The 26,822-nt window shown below is 32.5% G+C and overlaps 2 protein-coding genes across 3 annotated transcripts in view; both read right to left on the reverse strand.

Moving 5' to 3' along the window:
- Positions 1–984: 984 nt before the first annotated feature.
- Positions 985–2,988, reverse strand: CCDC53 (Coiled-coil domain containing 53). The gene is made up of 4 exons (XM_072524982.1): positions 2,824–2,988; positions 2,589–2,753; positions 1,792–2,078; positions 985–1,142 (listed from the first exon to the last, which is right to left on the reverse strand). Exons 1-4 carry the CDS (start codon positions 2,869–2,871, stop codon positions 1,070–1,072), a joined length of 573 nt encoding a protein of 190 aa, XP_072381083.1. The 5' UTR covers positions 2,872–2,988; the 3' UTR covers positions 985–1,069.
- An 18,592-nt stretch (positions 2,989–21,580) lies between these two features.
- Positions 21,581–26,822, reverse strand: part of Hsl (hormone-sensitive lipase) — a 33,910-nt gene continuing 28,668 nt past the window's right edge. The window contains exons 9-11 of one of the 2 annotated variants that reach the window (XM_072527428.1): positions 26,486–26,649; positions 24,107–24,232; positions 21,581–22,307 (exon numbers count right to left, since the gene is read on the reverse strand). In XM_072527428.1, coding sequence (XP_072383529.1) covers positions 22,227–22,307; positions 24,107–24,232; positions 26,486–26,649 — 371 coding nt within the window. In that variant the 3' untranslated portion in view covers positions 21,581–22,226. Of the gene's footprint in view, positions 22,308–24,106; positions 24,233–26,485; positions 26,662–26,822 lie in introns of both variants that reach the window. The other variant, XM_072527427.1, reaches the window with a different exon arrangement.

The raw sequence follows: 26,822 nt of genomic DNA on the forward strand, positions 1-26,822 counted from the left end.
TTACTAATTTAGCAATTTTTTAAGTTAATTTTAACATTAATAATTCATAATACATGCCAAAATAATTAAAGTTATCAACAAGTCTTTTAAAAAACAATTATATCAATAACCCATTAAAACAGTGGTGAGCAAGGGGGCAATTTAGCATTTTTTTTATATTAAGGCATTTGGAGAATTGAGATTTTATATCTACCTCCCATTTTTATCTTGCCTTTGCTTTTTTTTAATTCTTTAATACTTAATAAACCATGGAACTGATATTGGTTGTCATAAATCTATAGACTCTATAAATAAAGCCCTGCCAAAGAAAACCATTCAGCTGTTTACTAAATTTAAACTAACTTAAAAATTAACACATCAGAACACCAATATAAGAGAAGAAATAAAAAAAAAACAATGTTTAAACTGAAAGTTTATGCTGAAGCATAAATTTAAATCCACAGCATAAATAATGTGAATAAAAAGTTAAATTATATAAATATAACAATTAAAACTGTGAGACAGAATCATCTAGCAAAGACTATATAGTATAAAAATGAAAATTTTTTTAAGATGTCATTTAAGTATATATTATTATTTAACAATGTTAGTACCTCTATTGTATGTGTTGTATAAATCCGATAGGGATCATGGAAAGAACATCACCTAGCCATGATACCACATACTTTATCACACTACTCATCAATCAACTGTCCTGTTCACTCATGAACTACAATTCAATTTCGATTTTATACTACAATGTTTCACAGATTTCTGGTTGTAGAGTGACTCATTAAGCTATTGAGTTGATTATGTGTCTGTCTGATATTTGATTCATAATATCAAGAGAATGCAATTATTAAAAATGTTTTGTTTATACATAAATTAAATAAACACCTTTTGGTATTTCGTAAAGAATAAACTAAATACAACCAAAAGTTCAGATAAAGTATATTACCTAAGGCCTTTTATGGCTGCTTTGGGCTTTAAAGAAATAACTACATATTGTTTTAATACATATTTATTTATAACAGTAAGGATATAAAAATTTACTTAAAACTATTATTGAGAAACATAAATTTGTTTAGAATCAATCTGATTTTTCTTCAGATTCACTTTGTATAAGATCTTCAGTTAATCCTGGCACAACATCGTGAGGTTTGCTGTAAAGAGGGAAATGTCAGTTAAACACCATGATATAAATAAAACAATTAAGTTGGATGCAATAGTTGAATAAGCGTGTATGAAATACTTTAACAATTTATGTATTGTGTATTTTCCAAAAAAAATAAATAAAATAAAAATATGTATAGAAAAGTTCATTGCAACAGTAGAAAATAGACTAATTCTAAAAAAATGAACTCTTCACAATTTTTCATAATTTTATTCCCAATGTTTCATATTAATGCTGGGAGGTATATTTTTTTGAAGTTGATTATTACAGCATCAATAATACAGAACATTTTTGTACACCAGATACACTTCCAAACAACAAACTACCATATAATAAAGGCACCGAAAAACGGCCGGTTTTATGCTTGTCAACTGATATTGTATGGACTTTACTATGCTGTAACAAAACCATTGATATGATAAACACATATTAGAGGACAATTGGCCATACGAAGAAATATCACATTTAAGAAACCTACACTACAATAGGTATTTAAGCAATATTTTTTTATAAAAGAACAGAAAAAGTTGATAATGGCTACATGGTAGAAAAATTAAAAGCTCTAAAAAATTAATATTTAAGAAATTATTTTATTGGACAAAGAAAAATATGCAGCAAAAATTTGATATAATACTTACTCTAATATAGATGGATCTATGCCTTCATTCTTCATTTTTAATTTGACAGCTGGCTCAGGCACTCCAAATTGTACCATTTTAAAAAATTTCTTAAATCTAGGGTCATCTTTAGCTGCAATTCCTTGAGTTTTCGGAGGAGGATCTTCCTTAACTACATTAGTTGGCTCCTTTTCATCCTGCTGCTTGATCTCAGGCAGTTCTACTTCAACATTTTGGGAACTATTATCAACATGGTCTAAATTATCTTTTTTGTTTTCTATAGTTTCCAAACCAGAAATTGATGACAACTACAAATTTTACAAACCCAAGGGAATTGGTTAAATGTAGTAATCTATTTACAACAGTTACTTTCAGTATACTTACTACGTTTTAGTGCATACACAATGGTGGAATATGAAAAATAATTAAACACACCCAAATTCATTTATTCATGTGGGCAATTTCTGACTGCACTTATAATTTTTGTGCCTTCATGCTCTGTGTGAGAATGAACAAAATTAACAAACTACGAATTTAAAAAAAATGGCCATGTTGGGCCACATACAAACTGAAAATAGCTTTTAACCAATATTTTATAGAATATGTGATTTAAATAGTTAAGATAAAAGCTTTTCGCAGTTAATTACAATCAATATTAACGATAATGAACACTAAAAAATGAATAACACATAATTCAGTGACATATTTTCTGATAAGGATTGCCTTAGCTGCTACTATGTGGGATAAAAATATACTTGATTCTTATAGCATCAGTGTTTAAATATGATTCATGATTCCACCCATTCTATTATACTTACTTGTGATTCCAATATAGAAAGGGATGCTTCAATCTTCTGAATTTTATAATCAAATTCCATGAACCGGGACTCACACGACTGTGCAAAATTATTTAAATGCGACACTGTGTTCATTATGAAATGATTAACAAAGGCTATAGTACGTTTCTGTTGAATGGGCAAAATCTAATTGAAAAAGTTTTTTTTATTAGGTAGGAAATATTTTAAGCTTAAATAGTGTGTTAAAGAAACTTACCTGTGTTAAATCCTCATTAGGATCTATTGAAGGAAACTCGGCCTCCATATTAATGAAAGAAATTAAGACAAACCTGGTTTATTTTAAATTATTGAACATTTCAAATTATTTGAACTATACTTATCCATTATCAAAACATTTTGACAATCATCTGACACATGTCAAACTTGTAACCGACAGGTTACACCCCCCTTATTCTTCTTTTATTTATTAGTTTATTAAACACGTACAGGGTGATAACACAAAATAAGGATAATTATTACTATTAAAGAAAAAATCCGGTTGTATGGTGAAATTTAACACAACTCTCTCATGAAACGCCTAAAACGGAACAGTAGTTAAACAACTAAATATTTATTTTCCGTCTTAGCAACTTATAAATATTATATAACTGTATCTTAAAAAGGTATTTATTTTCATACATTAACATAGAGGTTAATAAGTTGAGGGGAATCAAATGTTTTACGCTTAAAAAATCTAAAACAGATCGAAGAAAGTTAAAGAGGCCATTGGTATTTTTAATAGCATCAGTGTCTTGGGTTATTAGCTATACCTACTTGACTTGCATCGATGATCGACCTAAATATTTGTCAAAATATGTGTTGCAAATATATATCAATATAGTTACAAAATCGCAAAAAGGCGATTTGGTTTGTAGATGATGGGTAACTATGAGTTATTCTGCAGTGTCATACAAAAGGAGTCACTTTAACGAATAACTGGCAGTCAAAGTTTATCTCACACCGCCTATTTGTTGTATCGTATCTCGTATCCATGCCTTAATAGTGCAGAATTGATGGTGATTTCATTTTTACATTCACGTAGCACTTTTTGTTTAGGTAGAGATTTTAAATCGGAAATAGACTCAGACACTGTATTTCTTAACAAATAATTAGCTCATGGATTTTCGCTCTTCAATAAAATATACGAAACAGGGCATATACCAACAGACTGGCTAGTGTCAACATTTGTAATAATACCGAAAAAAATAAACGTTAAACAATGTAGCATCATCGCACTATCAGTCTAATGAGCCATGTACTGAAAGTTTTCTTAATATTACGCCACTCGAGAATTTACAACAAAATAGAAGTACAACTAAGCGAAACAGAGTTTGGATCCAGAGAAGTATTATTCAGTTTGCAGGTCCTGGTTCCAAGATTTAGGGATATAGAACAATCAGTATAGTGTCAACATGTGTTTTATCGACTTCGAAAATGCCTTTAACCGGGTCACCCACGACAAACTGATAGGTGTCGAAACAGGTGGGAATTGATGACCAAGACCTCTGTATTATCAAAAATTTGTATTGGCATCAATGTGCAAACAAACGAACTGGTCAAAATATGAAGGAAGCAGTGGTAATACGACGTGGAGTGAGGCAGGGGTATATTTTATACTACTCTACTTTCTCCGTTCTACTAAAAAACAGAAATAACATAATTCAGAAGCTCTGCGGCACAACATGGGGGGCATCGGCATCCACACTCAGATCTTCAGGCTTAGCTCTTGTTTATTCCGTAGCTGAATACTGCGCGTCAATATGGATCAACAGTGCTCACGTTAAAAATATATATGTCCAACTAAATAACACCATGAGAATGATCGCTGGAGTAATCAAATCTACACCAACACATTGGCTACAAGTGCTGAGCGACATTCCACCGCCACATTTTCGCCGACTCAATCTGCTTACCAAAGAATATAACAAGATCCTTAGCAACACGGCGCTGCCGATTCATAACTATATAGAAGATGCAACCAAAAGTCGATTGCGCTCCAGAAAATCTCCAATACAGAATCAGCCGCAGCCACAGGGTTCAACATGATCACCAAATGGATCCATGAATGGCCGACAGCTCAATCAAATACAGCTATACCTTGCGTCACAGAGAAACCTCCTGGATTTGACCTACTACGTAAGACCTGGTGCACACTTAACCGCATCAGAACTCAACATGGTCGATGTGCAGATATGTTGCACAAATAGGGCAAGCTACCATCACCGTCATGCAGCTGCAGCGAGGTCTAATCTATCAAGCACATAACGGAAGAGTACCACCAGCGAGCCTACGAGGGCAGTTCACAAGACTTCCTGTTTGCGACGATCAGGATTTTTAGGACTGCATTTTAGAGTTAATCAACAATTGTACAAGTAAATAAAAGTCATAAATAAATAGTGAACAGAAGCACAGTGATTTTGATACCATTACAATACTGTTATCATTCCACACTGGCAAAACAAAGCCAAAAGTGGGTAGAATAGAAAATTCCATTACAATTAGACGACTCTTTTTGGGTGTTCTTCTGATTCTTTAAGTCACTTATATGTTTCTATGGGTGATTATAAAAAATAAAGCAATACTTATAACATAATTATTTTATTACCTTTAACCAAAGAGAAATATAATTTATTATTTTTGATTACAAGAAAACACAAAGCCACAAATTTTTTAAATTAACAAAAACAAAAACTACAAACAATATCACAGAATTAACAAAAGGAATTCGGGGTTATCTTCTTAAAATGTTTTGTAAACATTTTAAAATTATAGTGTAGTCAAGCAATCTAAACATGAAACATATACACAGAGTGAAATAGCCAACTAGAAAGTAATTTTCTACTTCTTAAAAGTAATGATATAAATACTGACATTAAACTGTCGATTGAAAATCCAGAACTTGTTAAAAGGAGAAATATAGTGAAAAATATTGTTTTGTATTATATAATTATTAATCTGTACACAACTTCCATATTTACATTGCTTGCTAAGAAATAACGCAGTACTCTAATCTTAAAATAAGCTTGTACATACAAATTCCTACAAAAGGCCTCCGTCTGTTGCACGTATATTTTTAAGGCTCTTAATAATCATTTTATACATATCAGAGTAATGCTTATTTGTAGTCAATGGATGAGAATTGTCTAATTAATATGAGTATTAATAGTGAACGCTATTAGGTTGATCTGAGTATTCCATCTTTGATATTTTAGTATCTTTCTTTTAGCGTTTACAAACATGGAAGTATAGTTAGCAAATTTGTTGCAACAACAAATTAGTGTGCACAAAAAATAATCATCCAAATACAAACTTCTAGGTAAAAGATTATTAAAATGTTTAAAATTCAACAGAAGTTAATAAACCATTCTTGCTTTAAACAAAATGATTCTTTGGTGTTTAAGTAAACGATAAGAAAGTTATGGTGAAAAATGGGGCTTTATTAATAATAAATCGAAAACATACTATGCACAAGCAATTGATGCTAAATAATATACTTAAATATTACTAATAATTAAATATATATAATAAACTTAAAATCCAAACTTTAAGAGACAAGACCGATATGACAACTCCACAACATTTACCTTCTTGAATCTTAAGAAGGCTGTAAAGTCGCGGTGGTAGCGCTTCTGTCTTTCGTACATCTTTCTTAATTTGTTGTTCAATACAACTACTACGCTGCTAAAGCTAAAACTTACGTCAGGGATTTAACACACTTAATAGAGAAAATAAAGGATATAAAATTAAAACCTGATAAATTAATAGATTTTCGACAAAGTTTTACTGTTTACTCAAGTGCCAGGAAGGAATTAGTAAGTAGTTCCCAGAAGAGATCACAAACCTGTTCCGTAACTGCCTTACCACAACACATTTCCAGTGGGATGGCGAATTTGATTTATTTGATAATTTTTCATGGAAAAAACTACAAGTCCTACATCTAGCAGATGAAAAGCCTCTGTTTTTGTTCCTTTATGTAGATGAAATTTTTATAATCTGGAGCAAAAGGTGTATTTACAAACTTCTTAAATTTGGTAAATCCTCTAAAGCCTAAAACTCATTTCAGCATAGAAATATAGAACAATAAGCATACTACATTTTTAGTTGTTTTGCTAGAACGGTAATCCAACAAGAAACTTGAACAAAAACCTGAACAACAGAGAGGAGTTGGGAGAAAAACCTTAAAGTATCATGCTATCCGAAAATTTGGGAGGATAATTCTAAAATATAGAAAATGCGCTGAGATAGAATATTTAAGTTCCAAGAAACATCAAGCGATCTACGCTCTAAAAATAGTAAACAGCAATATAGACCAAGGATGAGAACCAAAAGGTAAAATCTCAAAAGTCCATCTTGAAACCAATAAAAACGATACACTGCAGTCTAAATCACCCAATGATCCGAGATAACCGTTATCCACTTCAAGAATTTTTCTATTCCATGTAGTTATGGTTCAGTGTAGATTAGAACAACAAAACTTGGTGTAAATACTGGTTCAGAAAAATAAGCCCTTGAAGAATAAGGCAACCAACAAACATTCGAAGAAACACATGTGCTTCTTTCTAGAACATCACACTCCTATCCACTGATATTCGGAGAGATTATCATAAAAATTCACAAAAACATCTCAATTAATTTTTATATTAAAGAAGAGGGTCTGCATGTCAACAGGAAATGACTCAACACTACGAAGTAAAAAAAATCTGTGCACAGAAGACATATTGAAAATTCCATACCGATTCAAACCAATCGATAGATCCCGAGAGACACACGACCGCTAAAATAGCGAAGGGATAGCCATCTTCGAGGAAGATAATCAGTGAGTGACAGGAGCGCCAAGAAGGTACATTCGGTCCAGCATTGTCTTCGATAACGTCGGTAGCAATTGTGGAAGAAACGTCAGAAATAAACAATTCTAAGCATCTTAGAATCGCTAATATCGGTGAAAGCTTTCACTTCTTGATAAGATGATTTTAAGGCACATTAAGACAAGTTTGTCACCTACAAGAACTTCGCAAGAAGAAAGCATATTTATTGTGCTCTCTGGTATTTTTTATTACGCTGGAGAGAATAGAATTTGACACCGAAATTTTTAAAAACAAAAGTCTTTTAGATCCGTGTAAGCTTATAGGATTTGCTACAATATGGAACGTGCACTTTTTCATCCAACAATCCAGAATAGAATTGGCCTAAAAAGATACGGAACTTACAATACTATCGGGAACTCCTTACATTTGAGTGAATCGGATAAAATCGACCATATAATTACCTAAAACTTCAAATAGAAACTGGCAACTGGTTGTTAATGTATAGGGCTCGAGGTTCTATCTGAGGGCTTGCTGATGAAGACATTTTACAAAAATAAAAATAAGAAAAACTTAAAATTCAAAGATGGAACATAAAAACTGATCTTCTTTATCAACAATTATTATAAAACAAAAAAATCATATCGCTAAGTATCATATTTGTTCTAAGTTGTCATGAATAAATACAGATGTTTATAATACTTTATGAAAAACAAAGTGGCGATCTTATAACACTTCTAAGTTCTCTAAGTTGGGAGTATGAATTTTCTTTCCTACTAAAAACTACTATTTCTGGTTTTAATGCTATGAATAAATCCAGAAGCGTAACATAAAATCTTGAAAATAGTTTTGCCACTTTGTTTGTATGCTTTTCACAATAGTAGCTAAACAAAATGTATTTATTGTTTATTGTTTACATATGGATATATTTATTTCTAGTATGTATAGCATAGGTGAATCTATTTGACTAGTTTTCAGTATTATAAAAAAATCTTGATATATTTATACTACTTTGTCTTTATATTCACAGGTTTGGAGACTTGTAAGATAAACACAAAAGTAATTACAACCAGCATTTGCTGACAAATATACAAAAAAAGTAAATCAAGCTACAACTATCAATAAGGCAATTTTCATAAGACGAGGAACTACAGCTTTCCAATGATTCATCTTTTTATTTTTATTGTACATATTGTATAGTAGTAAATTTTATTTTTGTTATTTATTTGAATATAATTTTATTCAAACTAAACTTGCGTTTTACTGAGTCTGGTGTCAATAGAGCTACCCGTCATACTATGAAAATCAAAAAGTATTTGCTCTAATTTGAACACAGTAACTTAAGAGGAATATTTGGTGGTATCTGTGAAAATGGTATTTGGAACAGGAAGTATAACTATGAGATATAGCACACATGCAAACAAATATCTGGTTGTTAAAACGTGGTATCTCTCATAAAAGTAGAAAGATTAAGATGGGCAAGATCACAGCAAAATAACTCTCCTAGACAAATCTTCATGTCAGTTTATGGAAGTAGACTGAGAGATAAACCAAAATTTATATGAAGGAATGGTGTAGATGAAGATGCTAGAAAAATGGGTGCAGCAAACTGTCAACGGTTGGCAATGGATGGGCTGACAGGCGAAATATACTTGGGAAAGTCGGGGATCTATTATAGATCTGTAGCACCATTGATAATGATGATGTACACCAGATAGGGCAACGATAATTTTTTTAGAATCACAAAATTAAAAAAAGAAAAGAGTATTTGACAAATTTATGTTTAATCATGTGAAAATTACGCAACACTATACTTTTTCTTTTGACACTCTTCCTCTTTCGGATAAACTTTGCAACTCGGTTATATAAAATGTACAGTACCTGGCCAAATTATTAGGCCAAGCATTAAAAATGTGCATTTTTTAAAATTCATAATTTTTATCAACAGGAATGTTATTATTTTTTCGCATAGCAACATTTAATATAGTATGGTAACATTATTGTACTATTTTAACGTTGGTAACACCGCCCTATCCGCCATTTCTAGACAGCATTGCGTCCTGTCAACTAGTGTGCATTTTATAACCTCAAATACTGTCTGTGAACATTTTAATTCTGAACGGTTTTGACCTGAAATTTTATTGCAGAGGTGAGTGATTTATAATTTTTTTTATTATTTTTTAGATTATAAACATATGCAGCGAAGTGATTGGTATAATTAAGGGTATTATACATTTTTAGATGGGGAAAACGCTGATCTGTCACCAAAATGAGTAGGCCAGGTATTTGGACTCCTAAAAGATGGACAAATGTCTCAAAATGAAATAGCAGCAATGGTAGGAGTATCAAGAAGTTCTGTAAGGAATATAAAACAGAAAGTTGGGTCTGGAATCAGTTTGGATCCAAAGGATAAGGGGCACAGCGGAAGACATCATGTGACTACTCCTAGGACTGATCGCAAAATAAGAGATATTTGCCTAGTAAACAGAAAGAAACCACTGCGAATCCTTACCCAGGAGATAAGAGATGAAGGAAGTTGTATTTCAGAAAGAACAGTTCGTCGGACTTGTCGAAAACAAACTGGTAGCTAGGACACCAGCTCGAAAGCCAAGACTTAATCCAGCTATGATAAAGAAACGTTTCGAACGGGCACAAAAATACAAAAACTGGACAATGGAAGACTGGAAAAAGGTATATTTGTGTTGTTTTGCTTGAATATCAATATTAAAAACTAAAAAATATGAGCATTTCTAGAAATTTTGTTGATTTCAGGTCTGCTTCTCGGACGAATAAGTTTTGACAGAAAAATCGGAGACGTCTCAACGAGAAATACAAGCCCGACTGCATTGGGCCCACCATCAAACACCCACCGTTACTCATGGTCTGATCTGTGGTATCCAGTAAAGGTACAGGCCGTCTCTACGTGGTGGAAAACACGATGAGACAAGACCAGTACCGGAAAGTACTCGAGTCGCGACTTTTGCCACAGCTGCAGGAATGGTGAATTACTTTGTAAATTATACTTTTTGAATAAATAAAAGTTTTTTGTTAACTTTTTTAGTACAGTTTAATTACCAAATAGTTAATATTCACAAAAAAGAACAAAACAGTAATTTTTTTCAAATATGTTAATAATCATGAGAGAAATAACTTCATATAATAAATTTTTCCTTGCTTGGCCTAATAATTTGGCCAGGTACTGTAAATTTACTAGATGATTATTATTATTTAACATATGTCTACAGCCTTTTTTGTAGGAACTCCTCCTCGGTAAAGATAACAACAAAAGTTTCTCTTCTGTCGGTAACTCTCCGAGTTATTGACTAAAAATAGTAAAAATAAAAAAAAGCGTAATAAAATGATCGTTATAGCGGTGATAAATATGTTCGTGTTTATCTTCAGGTTCCCAACTTGTTAAGTAGAACTAACACTTTAATTAAAAATACATAAATTAAAACATTTACAAATCTTCAATACGAGAACTTGTTCCACACTTGTAGGCGATTAAAATGAATATTTGATTATATAAGTAGTACTAATTTTTCAAGAAAACCAAACTATAAATTCCAGAAATCATTTTATATTTGCATATAAGAAATATTTGTGGTAAACATACCAGAGAAGAGAACAAGATGTTCATTGATACATACTAAGTAAAACTGTTCAATTTTAAAACCTCTTTGTTATTTTCCTGTGTACCATACATTTCTTTGACATTTTTTGTTTCTTTTCATCATCATCATCATCATCTTGGTGCTGCCTTAGAGGGCATCGACCTTCTCAAGCTTTCTACGCCATTCTGTTCTGTCCCTTGCTTGCATTTTCCAGTTGCCGACTCTGATCTTCTCGGCATCTTGTGTTACTCCGTCCATCCACCTCAGCTTTGGTCTACCCCGTCTTCTCATTCCCACGGGTTGCGATGTTAGAATCTTTTTTATCATTTGTTTCTTTTTACCAAACCCAAAATTCTATTGCCGACTTTGCAGCTTTAATTTCTGCATTGAAGAAACAAACGGCCGAGTTTGAACATGCCCGTAAAACTGGCAACATAATCTAATATATTTAATGAGAATAAACCATAATCTTAAATAAAAATACGTTGTTTGACATTTTTATGATCTTGGAATTCCACGTTTTGGAAAACGTTCTCAAAATATAAATATAATAAATTTAATTATTATTTTAAGAACGATTTCCAAGCTAGAAATAATAAACGCCAATTTTAACATATTTCCAATTCAAATTGTGGTTTATTTTCATTAAATATTGTAGATAATAAAGAAATGTCACAAGAAAATAGTTTCAGAACCATAGCGCTCAACATGATCCACGAGCAGGATGTCCAAAAAACTTCGACCACTCCGGAAATCATCGTCAAAATGCATGATGTTTTAGGAGCTCGGCTATGAAGTTGCTAATAGAAAACTCCCAAACCCATTCGCAAGACACTTTTCGAAAAGTCCCTGGCGCATTTTAAGTTAAATAAAAACGAGTTGGTGCATTAATACGTTACAATGCAAGAATCATAGATTCATCACTACACAGGAAACTAACTAGCAATAGCAGCCAAAGTAAATAAGGCTAGGTCCCTGTCACCACCGGAAAAAGTTATGTTATCGCTGTAAAATGGATTGAAAAATAAATGAAACTGATTAAATATCTTTAAAAAGACAAAGCCATAACTGGAGAATACAACCCTCAACTTTTACGAAAACTGGACCAATTATTCATTAAAGACAGGCCTGGCTACAAAAAGAAAAAATCTTTTCCATGAGAGGACGCTGTATCTGCTCACATCCATTCACCATCATCCAATCTATTTCCCATGTTTGTCTGAAAGTTCAGATGAATTCTCATCTATTTTGAAAACTAAATATAATCCTCTTTAGTCAGCGCTCAGCGTCCAATTATAAAACTATACTGACTGTAGATGAGAACTTAGCAGCACCTTCAGAGAAACAGTGTAGAAAGAGATGTCCTAACAGCTTAGGAATATCACTGGATGAAATGTAGAGATATTAAAGGAGGATTAAGTCGAAAAATAAAATTTTCTTGAACAACTAAATCGTCGTAAAGAAGTTTACTACCACGCTGATTAACTGCAAAGTTGATTCTATGTCAAATCTTAATAAAATGAGATCTAGAATTTGCGGTTTTTATTTGCTCCGTGCGTAACCATGGTAGGGGTACCTTGAAACGATGCCAGCGTGCGTAGCGGCGAAATATGACAAAATTGGACCTATCTATTTACGCATAAATTTTATCAAAAATGGGTGCAAATACATGTTGCGTATTTAATTGTGCTAATAATAGCAAAAATATTGAGTGTAGTTTTTATAGGTTTCCAAAGATTACATATAAATTAGTGAAAAGGAAAAGATGGATTCGTTCTATTAATATGAAAAAGTAAATGTCACACAATTTCATTTTTATGCAATTGAAATAGGAAAAATTTAAATAATTTATCTTAAATGATATTTCATAAGGCTTTAAACTAACTGCAGCCTGCCTGATGACTTTAGCTTGTATATTATAACTTTTACTATTATTGTTTTTAACTACATGCTCTTCCACATGAAAAACTTGATTTGCCAGTACTAGATTTTTCCCTTTCTTCTCCGTTTGGGGTTGAAAAGATAAATTATGATAAATTTTTAGAAATCCAGTTTTTATATATAAATATTACATTTATTTTGTACATAAACTGAAAAAAAAAATATAATTAAAAAACTAATTATTAATAATTGTCAATTTCGTATGTATTTAACATATGTTTAACCTCAAATTGGGAGGTCCAAAACTGTCAGATGAAGGCGGTAGGTGTCGTGTCAGTCACGCACGGAGCGAATACAACCTCAGTTGGTGAAAACAATTTTTGACTTACCACATTTGTTCGATATCTGTACCTACATAATAAAAAACTTATTATACATGACTTATTCTATCGACAACTAATTTTAACGACCAAAAATATTGAATTATATTATATCATAAACAAAAATATAAACAAAATAAAATAAATATCAATGTTATATTGATCTGTAACAACAATTTTATAATTATGCTAATTTTGTTTATGTAATAAACAGTAACCACACTTTTCGCTGTCTTTTACATTTATCAAAAAAATATTGGTAAACGACTTTCTTAATTTCTCAGAAACCAAAATAGCAAATGCTAGGTAATTGAATGAATAATTAAACATCATATGGACGTATATACTGATATATAACGAATGTTCAGGATGCTTGCTAATAACAAGTGCGATTGGTGCCAGACAATATTTTATATTAGGTATATTCTGAGCTTAAGAAAAATATATGATATAATACTTCTATAAGTTCCGCGGCAGAGAATAAAGTAAAGTAACTTTAGCCGAGTATGTAAAATCAAAATTCCTATGATCATCTGCTTTCTAGATTACTAAAAAGCATTTCACTGTAGAAACTGGACAGTTTTGTGGAAAATTCTACATGAGATGTAGATAATCCTGTAATAATGTTCCTGTAATAATGTTCCTGATAATCTGTCAACTCTGGTGAAGAATCTATATGATAATAATGAAACCAGAATAAAAATTGAAAACCATAAGTCCACCTTTCATCTCCAAGTTAGTGAGAGAGTCCGCCAAGGATGTATTCTATCTCAAAGTCTCTTCAACTTGTATGTGGAATATATAATGAGAAAAGCATTTGACAAATGGAATGGCGGTATCTCTACCGCAGACAAAAAGATCTCAAACCTTAGATATTCAGTAAGTAATAGATGTGGTCTCAAGATCAATAAAAAAAAACTATGATAGTCGATTATTGAAACTTACTGAAAACAACAGGAGCCTTCGACTATTTTAAAATGGTTAACGAGTTCAATTATCTAGGATCTTACATTAGTAATGCAGGCTCTTGTGTAACCGAAATATGTAGGAGCTTAGGAATGACCAAAAATGATATTAGTCCATTATCAAATTTATGTAAAGATCACTCTTTGTCGAATAATATTAAAAGGAGATTGGTCCGTGCCTTAATAATATATTTAGCTATGGATCCGAAACATGGACAATTAAATCAAATGATAGGAAAAGAATTGACGCCTTCCGAAGAAAAGAAAAAAAAAGAAGAATATTCTGGTTGCATAACCCAATAAAATGGTTTAACTTAACCACTACCGGACTTTTTAGCGCAGCAGTCAATGACTACGTGAGTGTCCAACATCCGTAACGGATAGACACCATAAAAAGAAGTTGATACATATATTAATTTAGAGTAGTAGGGGAAAAGTCATAGTAGTAGCAGTAGGAAAAAACAGACAAAAGACCCAAAACACTTAGTGTTTGACCAACTAAGACAGCCATCAACACTTAAACTTCGCAAAAACTTCACGAATTGCACAAAGTCAATTAAAAAACCGTCTAGGATCGTCGGAAACAACCGTGGAAGAAGGCTCACCAGTTGACGCCACAGATCCTATCTAACAGGGTATACATTTTTGTATTCTACTTGGAGATCTCTAAAGAGATTAAGGGGACACATGATACGAGCTAAAAAGAAGGGTTTACACAGAGGATGACAGAGGGCAATAGACGTGGCGGAATATTGTAGTGTGAACCAGACGCAGAAACTTTGTAAGTAACATTGATATTACAGAGCAATGGCGAAATATAAATTTTCTCATTGTGCTCCATTAAACCAATGCTACAAAAAGTGTAATAGAATGGAAAGAAGTGAATAGTGTAACGCGCCATAGGCAAATTCAAATGAAACTGAAAGATAAATGTAATAAAGTCGTGTGAGAAAGCCTTAGAAAAACTGATGGCAATTGGGGATAAAGGCAAAGGAAATAATAATGATGAGATTCTTTCAAACTTAAATAAGGCATTTCATTTATTGAAATATGAATGTACACTGTACAATCATGTTATTTAAGGATGGATACAACTTTATTAGGATTCAATACCATTTTGGTCTAGATATACATTTTTATAAAGCTATTTTATACTTTTTACAGCATTATATCAAAGACATTCAAAATTATAAACAATAGTTTGTATCGTGGTTTACCAATATTTTTAACCACAAACTTTAAGCCATTTTTTTCAACATTTAGAGCCAGCAGAAACATTTTAAAACACCTTTAATTAACATTAGATACTTCAAAATTCTAATGAGCAGCATTCATTTTAGAGAGATAATGTCAAGAAATTATTCAGGAGAACAGAGCGTTTTAAATAAAGATTTTATTTTGATTTTTCACTATCTATCACGACTGTAAACATTATATATTATATAAATACAATACTAAAATATAAAATATTTTAAACTTTTGACTTTCCTGTCGTAAAATATCATTTATAACTGTAGGATTACTTTAATGGACTATCTAAGCTCTGACGTCACAACGGGCGGGGATTTTAAGAATCATTTGAAACATTTCTAGTTTGTATGTCTATGTCCCATAAGAAGTTGGAAATATTGGTTTTTTTAATTGTTTAAATAATAAATAAGGACTTTTGGTTATGAACATTCATTCTGTGCAATTGGTATTATATATTTTTACCTCACAAATACACGAACAACAAATAATACCAATTGCACAGAATAAATGTTCATAATCAAAAGTCCTTATTCATTCTTCAAACAATTAAAAAAACCAGTATTTCCAACTTCTTATGGGACATATACACACAAAATAGAATTGTTTGGAAAGGTTTTCTAAGCTCCGCACATTGTGACGTCAGATTTAGGTAGTCCATTGTCATTGACATCATATACCACATACCTTATTGTTGAAACCGAAATATATACATACACCGTATATGTATACATATACACCGAAATCCAAGCAACAAAACCAATCTTTTTACCGCCAATAACGCGATTAATATCAAATCTAAACAGCACTGCCTATGTTTATTCAACTGAATCAAGATAAGGGATATTTATCTTTCAATTACTATGAGATAAATAACAGGAAACGTGGTGAAATGAATAACTTCAAAAATACCTCTATTAAAATATAAGCATACATTATTTACTTCAAAGTACGTTGCGAAGCGATAAATCAAATAAATAAGACGATCACAAAGGCAATAAGAAAAGACGTAAGAAACTACAATGTAGAAAAAACAAAACAGGCAATAGAGCAAAATAAGAACATGAAAGTTTTGAAGAGGAACGTACAAAAGGGGAAAATAGAAATTAACAAACTGAGAAACAGAACTGGAAAAGAAACAACGAACAGAGATGAAATATTAAGAACAGTCGAAGAGTTCTACACAGAGTTATATAGATCAAGAAAAAAAGATAACAATACGGAACCTCCAATTACACTAAAAACTGGGGTATTAAACCAAGGATCAGATTTAATGCCCGATATAACAAAATCAGAAATCAAAGAAGCCCTGAAGAAAATGAAAAATAATCGAACCCCGGGTGAAGATGGAATAGTATCAGAGGCACTAAAAATTGGAGGGGATATATTACTTGAAAAAATTAAACAACTTTTCAATATCTGCTTTCACAGCGCCAATATTCCAACAGACTGGAAGAACGCTACTATGATTTTATTACACAAAGCAGGAGACAAAGCAAATTTAGAGAATTACAGACCGATTAGCCTCCTCAGCCATATATATAAGTTGTTTACGCGAATACTAGTTAAGAGAATGGAAAGAAAATTAGACACTTATCAACCAAGGGAACAGGCAGGATTCCGAAAAAGTTACGGAACAAATGACCATCTACAAAGTATAAAAACCCTAATAGAGAAAGCAGTGGAATACAATAAACCTCTAGTTCTAATATTTATCGATTTTCACAAAGCCGTTGACACAGTGAGGTAAGCAAAATATTACAGACGCTTAAAAAATGCAGGCTAGATTATAGATATACTAAATTATTATACAAAATATACCTGCAGGCAACAACCACTGTCAGATTACATACTAACAGTAATCGCATAAAAATAGAACGGGGGGTTAGACAAGGAGACCCAATGTCACCTAAACTTTTTAATACGGTGCTAGAACATGCTTTTAAGAATTTGGATTGAATGACAAAGGGAATAAAAATAGATGGAGAATATCTAAACAACTTACGTTTCGCCGATGATATACTTATAATAGCTGAAGATCTAGGTATGGCAAGAGAGATGGTACAGGAACTCGTTGTGGCTACAGAAAGTGTAGGTTTAAATATAAATATCTCGAAAACAAAAATCATGACCAATTTGGTACCCAACCAGAACATCAGTATTGGTGGGAAAGAAATAGAACTCGTAGATAGATATAAATACCTGGGACATGAAATTATGATTGGCAGGGATAACCAGACTCATGAACTGAAGAGAAGAATCGGCCTTGGGTGGGCAGCATTTGGAAAACTGAGAGAAACTTTTAAAAGTGAGCTGCCCACATGCCTAAAGAGAAAGGTATTTGATCAGTGCGTCCTCCCAGTCTTGACGTACGGAGCAGAAACACTTACCTTAACAAAAGCAGCAGCTACCAAACTGAGAGTCACGCAGAGAAGAATGGAGCGGTCCATGTTAGGAATAACTCTGCGAGACAGAATAACCAACGAAGACATCAGGAGAAGAACCGGAGTGACTGACATCATCGAGAAGATAGCCAGACTAAAATGGAGATGGGCAGGACACATAGCCAGAATGACAGATGGGCGATGGACAAAGAGGTTATTGGAATGGAGGCCAAGGGAAGACAAGAGAAGCGTCGGTCGACCACCTACAAGATGGACTGACGATTTAAGAAGACTCAATAAAAACTGGATAAGAGCGGCGCAAGATAGACGGGGTTGGAAACATGAGGAAGAGGCCTATGTTCAGCAGTGGACTCTTGAGGCTGGATGATGATGATGACGTTGCACTCCATCAGTGACATTTTTACGTCGCCTCAGTACAGCCAACTGTTAAGAGATTCCTAACAATAATTTTAGACTTATTTTGATTTATATACATACTTTAAATAAAATAAAATTTAAAGAAACTATATTGTACTCAAAAAATAATAATTTAAATTAAATGTAATTAAAAAACAGTACACCAGTTCACCTTTAATCGATGGTGTGCAAATGACAGTTAAGAACTACTGGTATCAATTACAGCGTTGCCATGTCCACTTTTAATTAATATTAGAAAGTTTGGTGTAATGTAAACAAATCGAAAACTTAGTGAATAGGGAATTATTGCCAAATCAACTCAATAATCGTCAAAAAGCACTTGCCTGTTCATTAAATGATTTTAGTCCAGCTTGTCAAGGTTTTCAGCTCCGATGAAGACGCATTGATTTTTTTGAAATTTTAACAGTATCTAGGGAATACCTCAACAAGCAAAATCTACTCTATGTCAATGTGTGCTGTTTCCCTGCGGGTGAATACCACCCCAACTCAGGGGTGAACATTTTGATATAAAAAACATTTTCAATTGGTTTTTCACCAATAACTCAAACATCTTTCATTTATTAAAAAAACTAAGGAGTAAAAATGAAATAATATAACAACAAAGAGATTATTATAATATATATATATTATAGATATATAATAAGAGATCCAATAAGGTGGATTTTTTTTAAATACCTAACTTTGATTTTCTTGGTGAAAGGGGGACCTTCTACACGTATGTTTACATATATATATATATATATATATATATATATATATATATATATATATATATATATATATATATATATATGAGTGTATGTATGTTTGATTGTACGCTTGGAGAAGCCAAAGCCAGTATGTTTCCAGGATCAAGGAAAACCATGTGTTCTCCTTCGTTTTTCAAACTATCGTCGAAAAAAATACCTTTGTTTATTGTACAGACAATGTTTCAAAGAAAATGTTTAATATTGAGTGTTTGGTTAAAATATTGGGTAGTGTATAATACTAGTGTATCTTAATTTCTAAAATAGTAAATAAGGAATATTTATTTTGGAATAAGTAATTTTTCTAGTCCTTATCCATAAATAATTACTCTGATTACTATTTTTAGAGCACTAGTGAGTTACAGCTGAATTCAACGGTGGGTAGATTTTGATGTGGATTGTAAATAGAGCTTCTCTAAAATTTGATAAAAATCGATGGCTCTTCAACGAGATCGGAGATTACAACCTCATTTTTACCTTGGTAGACTGGACTATTTGCAAAATATCGATTAAAAGCCCGAAAAAATTCAGGTAAAAAGATGGTTCCAGTTCTTTATAATTACCACTGACTTATTTGTATTTAACATAAAGTTCATAAAAACATAAAAGAGCAGAATCTATTATTATGGGTAGGTATGAAGTTAGTAACAATTGAAGTGATCCTACATTATTTGTTTTTATATCTTTCAAATATAGATATTTACCAACCATTGACAATAAGATATACTCTTTAAGTTTTGATGGTAGGTAAAACTGTCTAATATTGTTAAAAAACATAAATATTGCTTTGGACAAAAATATGTTACTAATCGATCAATCTAGGTGTGTGGTTAGATATTGGATGTACATTTTTACCACCGAATGATAAATTGTTGTACATCCACTGAAATACTTCATTGACAAAGTTGCATTGACACTAAAACAGATATTGTCAGTTTATCCACAAATCTTGTAAAAATTTAGAACACAATAGTAATAGTGTCTCATTTATCAAAGATAGAGGCTATGAAGGTAGTAATACGATTATTCAATAACTACGTGGCGTAACACAGAGATAACATGAACCTATGATATCTTCTTCATCATTCTGTAGAATCATCTTTGACAAGCTTAAATATGACAACTACAGGAAGATACGTGATAAAGTACTTTCAGTTGACGGACTTCTTCAACCAAGAAGGGAATCCAAGATATTGGCTATATTTTAAGGAAAAAATATCAAACAAAACGCTGAGACACAGAATACGAATTGAGAAAAGTATAATTAAAACTGGAATGGAAGATATATAAATAAGTAGACTAAAAACCTAAGTGCTGATGTATTTGCTATTACAATCCCCATAGCGCTGGATTTCAATTTTATTTCAAAAAGATACAAATATTAAAACAAAACAGCCGGGATCAAAGTAAATTGATTTTTAATTAACAATGTTAGATATGCTGATGATACCGTAATAATAGTTGATAATTTAGGAAATCTGGAAAGAATAATAAAATATTCAGGTGCAGTGAAGATTATGGGCTCTCCCTCAACGTAACTCCGTAACGGAGATGGCACTTAAAGAAGACAAAAATCAAAAACATAATAAAATCATACATGGAACATATAGAAATAATGCCAAAAAATAGATCTGAAAATGTCAATAGCAAGAAACCGATTACCAAACTAAAGGACAACAATAAAAAGCTGTGAGAGTTTGACGTTAGAATTGTGGTGTCCAATTAGACCTCTTTTTTTGTTAAGAGTTGCTTTTTCCATTCCATATCTAACAACAAGTCTTATTTACATCTTTATAGATTTACTTTTGTTTTCTTACTTATAAGTTTTTCTTTTCAGCAGATTTCTATTCATTCCCTATGCTTTCTTGCATTTCAAAGTTCTTTAGCTTGTTCTATCTTCCGGTTTTCCGGTGCCTGTGTAATTAAGAATTTCACTATTGCTGTGTCGTCTTTCCTTATCTTCATATACTTTGTTTTGTCATTTTGTAAAATTATTTTAAGTGGTGTCATATCACAAGTAATACCTCATTTGAAAACTTTTGTGGCACTTAGTATATTGCTAGATGTTCATATGATGCGCTGTTTCAAAATGAAGTCAAAATGGAAAAATCATAGACTGCTCTTAATAATTTGGTATAACTTAACTTTTATGGCTAAAACTCGAATAAATTTATTTATCAATTTATTTTTAAAGTTTTGCACATTCTACATACAAATAATTTCATTTTTAAGTGACAAAACCTGAACTCTTATAGTGATAGGAAAGAAAAGATTTCATAGTGTGGTCGTATGAGCAGAAATAATCGACTAGTTCACGATGAAAAACCGCTACTACTACCGAAAGAGTCCACTGTATAGTATTGAGTGACCTGCAAATGCGGTAGATAGAAGACATAATGTTCCTCACGACCTTTTGACACGTTTTCATCAAAATATGACTAGGACTTTGAATCTATTATACTCAGGATAGAAAAAAATAATAAAAAATACAGTTCACCAAGATTTTTTATGATATCAATGAGAGTAGACAAGGTGTTTTCACAAGGAAACGTTATGATAACGGTTTTTTAAGAAGTATCTTGGTTGATTACCTATTTAAGGGAAAATAGTAAATGGCAGCATTGATTTGTTACAGAAGAAAATGTTTTTCCATGCAATGGCCAAAAAATTTGAATTCGATTTTGAATACATCATTCACCTAGTTAACAAGATTTGGATCTCAGCGTTTGTAATCTGCTTGTAACTCTGTTTTACCATCTTGTAAGCTTTCAAAGACTTTAATTTATCGAACTAAAATGACGGTATTGTAATTTGACAAATTTAACTTTTAAGGCCACCTAGTTGTTAAACAGTCCTTTTATGTTTACATAATATGCAAAATGCTTCCTACGTAACTATTCTTTTCTACATATTACTTTGTCTGTCTGCATTAACCGCCCACCTAGATAAGTTCTACTCGAATTTTGAAACATCTTGGATACGCGCCACATGTACATAATAAGTACTGTATAAAAATAATATCGCATTTTTTTTTCTCAAAAATCAGCTACCTAAGTTACCACTACCAATAATAATATCAACGATCAATACCAATAGAATAATACTTTTCTGTATTTGGACAGATCTATAAAAAATTTAATCTCAAACGGGGTACAGTATTGTCTAATTATTACTGTTCAGTTTCAACAGTTCTTCAATTCGACTGATGCAAACCTTCGAACCTTCGTAGGCTTCTTTTGAAAACTAAAAAAACATAAATCACCTTTAAAATTTATAATATATAAAGTTTATAGTTTCTAAAGACGATAATGAGACAACAAAAATTATCTGACAATTGTAATATATTTACATAACTTTAACGGCAATGTTGGTCGTATAATTTCGTTGGTAACTACTACATCAGTGAATTGATTGGTGATCAGTAAAGTAGTGTCTGTAGGCTCGGGAGACTGAGACCTCGACAGCCCTGAAGAAGATATCAGAGATGATGTCGAAAGCTCGGCACAGTGATAATCGACGCGGTTTAACCCGGAAGTTTATTATATATATATATATATATATATATATATATATATATATATATATATATATATATATATATATATATATATAGTAAACTCTTAAATATTGGGGAAATCTGCAAGAAATACTCTTGCAGAGTATTTCTTGCAGATTTCCCCAATATTTAAGAGTTTACTATTTAACTAATCTGCAAAGATTAAATTTCTTTTCTTTTCTATATATATATATATATATATATATATATATATATATATATATATATATATATATATATATATATATATAGTAAACTCTATAAACTATATAAAATAAATATTGGGGAAATCTGCAAGAAAGAAAGACTTTCCCCAATAGAAAGAAAGATTTCCCCAATATTTAAGAGTTTACTATTTAACTAATCTGCAAAGATTAAATTTCTCTTCTTTTCTATATATATATATATATATATATATATATATATATATATATATATATATATATATTAATTATAGGGGCTCAAATAATTTTTTTTTAAATTCAAAAAGAAGGAGAAACATTTATTAGATCCAAAAGTTTTTCTAATAATGTTTTATGAATCCGTTTTGCAACAAATTCATTAAAAAACTTAATTTTATTTGGTGATTAACTACTTTTTTACAATTATTCGTTCCACTTTATCAAATGATTTGTATTTTTACTTTAGCTCTTGAAAATAATTGTAAACACAATTGAAAGCTCAAGTAATAAGCTATTACAATAATTAACATTAAACTCAACAGTTTTCCGGGTTGAACTGCGTCGATTATCAATGCGCCGAGCTTTCGACATCCTCTTTGGTGTCTTCTTCGGGGCTTCCGAGGTCTCAGTCTTCCGAGTCCCCAGACACTACTACACTGATCTATAATCAATGCATTACTGCTACTGGAAACAGAGGACGGTTCATTTATACCGCCGATGGTGAGTGGTTTGGGTGGAAGTTGGCGTGGGGGTTAGCTTAGGGATTGGCGCGAATATCTCCGACAGTAGGATTTTGATATTCGGGTGAACCGAAAGAGATTTTCTTTATGAGAGGTTTTCATGTCGAAGGTAGCCGTATGCCGTCATCTCTTTTATTGAGATAATTTGGCCTTTTTTTCAATTTCTATGACTACCGGAATAATTCTTGGTTTATAGAAACGGATGGGGGGCTATGGTTCTGGAGTTTTAAAAATAAATTTAGTGACCTGTATGAAGATGGTGTTGACCTAGAGCTGAAATTGAATCGGAATTGCGAACAGAAATGGAATGTTCATAAATTCTATTTTAGATTCTACGAGTTGTTTGGCCTATATAGTATCGGAGGCAGTCTGAAGAAGGAATGTCATAAACTCAGAACAGAAAACAACAGAAAACGTGTTGTTATTGTGTTAATTTCCAAATGAACCAAACATTTTACCAAATTTTCTCAAAAAAAGTTGTTAAAAATGTTACATAAGACTGTAGACACATTTTTAAGGACAAATTATTTATATGTGATATGTGTAGGTAAAATATATACTCACCAATGAAAAATTTAAAAAGCCATGCGGTAGGCCACTCAAAATATCTAAATGTACATCGTTGCCTGCACTTTTAAGCCTTTTAGCAAACATTATGCAGTCATCTAGGCAGGGATCCATTTCAACTGTCTGAAAAAAAAATTTTAATATATTTAAATGCAAATTGGCGTATCATCAGTGCATTGACATAATTGTGTAATTATACCAAACGAAAACGAATATCTTCTTATCAAATATGATGTGATCTGAATAGATTTAGTTTCTAGTATCCCGGGAAAGAGTGAAATCAAAAGTAAACTCTGGTTTACTGGTGAGGTAAAAAGCAGTTACCGGGACAACCGTTATGTTGCTTTATGAATGTTAAGATGCAGAAATGCCACGGAATTCTAAGTAAGAAATAACTTGCAAAATCAATGATTACATACACGATGACGAGCAATTTATCTGCTACTTACCAAAAAAGTCGACGATAACTCTATGAAAAACAGACTTTTTTACGAACAAGTAGATAATTTTGGAGATTTGATGTTATAGGGTGGTAAGGATAAGCAGTAGCTCTTTATCATCATTATCATTATCATTATAAAGCGCTACAACTCTGGAGGGTTTTTTTTCGGAAACCCTTTTTTGTTATAATCGGTCGTACTGCAGCCAACTGGCTTACTGTTTATCTTCCATTGATGTATCCTTCTGGATCAGGTTTTAGGGTTAACGACTACTTACGTAGCCGGACTTTATATGCCCTCCGAATCACGGTGGCGGCTCACTTAAATTAGAAATTGAATTATTTCTGGTGTTTGCCGGTATAGCACCCGAGCCGTCCGGCTTGGTAAACCAGTAGCTAGGTATTGAGGTATGGCCGTTACCTGGGAGGGTCTTGGCTGACTGTACAATTTTTTTACAATTGGCCCGGCGATGTATTAATTCAAAGTCAAATACTTACTAATTTATTTTAGAATAAATTTAAGTTGTAATGTATCAGCCACATACCCAAGGGAAACAACCCCACCCCCCAAACGCAATCGTTAATCAGTTAGCCCGGTATGTGACAAGTCAACATAGCAAGAAAATAAAAGAAACAAAATAAGGGGTAGTTAGCCTAGAAAAGAATAATTATAATTAATTAAATAATTATTATATACTCCAAATTAAATAAAGAATAAAAAAATTCGACATAGTTTAACGTATACATTTCAAATTAAACAAAGAATGAAAATTTACCTAGTTAACGTGTATTACACAAGTAAGTTTCGATATCAGGTCAGCTCCGAATGTTTAAAAATTGCGACTCTTTAGACCTTCGTTGAAAAATAATAAAACGAAGCGACACACCAACGATAAGAATTGAGCTGAGCTAGCAAGCACGCCATCGCATGATCCATTCTAACACGTGGAGCAGATGGCATAATCAGCGAAAACTCTAGGTGTAAAGCGCGACGCCTCGGGACTGTGACGAGGAATTGAAGGTACGCGTTGCGGGACATAAAAAGGAAAAAAGTTGGTCAACGAAGCAGTAGTGCTCGGCGACCGGCGCCAGTGGGTACTTGGCGCTCTAGCAGTGAGTGCTCGACACCCCAGTGGAGTGTTAGTCGGTCCCCGTGTGTTCAGCTCAACTAGCGTGGTATCGTGTCCGACGGGAATGGTAGAGAGTATAGTATCGAATTTTCGTCTCTCTTAGAATCGCGATAATGTACAGTGCTCCCAGCGTTCATTCAGACTGTTCCTGAGTTACAGTTCGGACTACAAGGCGTATTCTTTAGTTAGGGCCTAAATACGCTAAGGTAACGAAACATAAATACTAACCAATGGGGAAAACAAATAATAGTAGGTTGTCCGCCTTTTATACTTCCTTGGTAAAATCTCTTCTCGTCTCACTTCGCAAAATTTGATAAAACAATAACTAGCTATCTCGTATATCTTGTTGTATTAGATGTAGATTTACGATTTATTAAATATATAGTAAGTTTGAAAATTGGCTTGTTCTTTCCCGACCAATTCAGGTAGAGACTATAAGAGAACACATTTTTCGCTTTGCACATCTCTCCGGCTTCTAACGTAAGCCAATAACCTCTAACTCTTTACAGGACCTACATCTGAATGTCCTTCAGACCCTATCCAAATTTTCCTACCCTCTTGTAAATCCGCGAGGGCGGAATCACGACCAGTTCGGACTAGTGGACCAGTAAGCCTCGCATCCGCTCGCAGAGCTCCCTTAACTATATAGGACTATTAGAGCGGATATTACAGCGGCGACAGCGGTCTCCCAGGCCGTAGTTCAGTCTTAAACCAAGGGGATGTTACAGTGGTGACAGCGGTCATCACCATCATTCATCCCTTATCTTAAATTTTCCTACCCTCTAGTATTACAAAGTTCATTCTTACCAATACGCGTGTAGGTGGAAATTTCTTTAAATCCTCTTCTGAAGCATAAATCGGGCTTAAATACGGATCTCTCGGTACGTCAAAACCTAACTTATCTAAAATATTCGGTGTTGGGTCAACATCTAGGTCCAAAAGTTTTTCTGCCTCACTAATCGACCTCTCACCTAAAAAATAAGCTTAAAAATTTGGAATCATTTTATATATATAAATGCTAATAAGGTATCGTGCATGAGGATACTATTAAAAAACTCTTAGAGAAGTCTTCCGGGTTTGGACAACATAATTTTTGAGGAAGATATTTATAACGATTCACCACAGGCTTTTCGACATTGTAAAG

The sequence above is a fragment of the Diabrotica undecimpunctata genome, chromosome 3 (assembly GCF_040954645.1).
Source record: "Diabrotica undecimpunctata isolate CICGRU chromosome 3, icDiaUnde3, whole genome shotgun sequence".
NCBI lineage: Eukaryota > Metazoa > Arthropoda > Insecta > Coleoptera > Chrysomelidae > Diabrotica > Diabrotica undecimpunctata.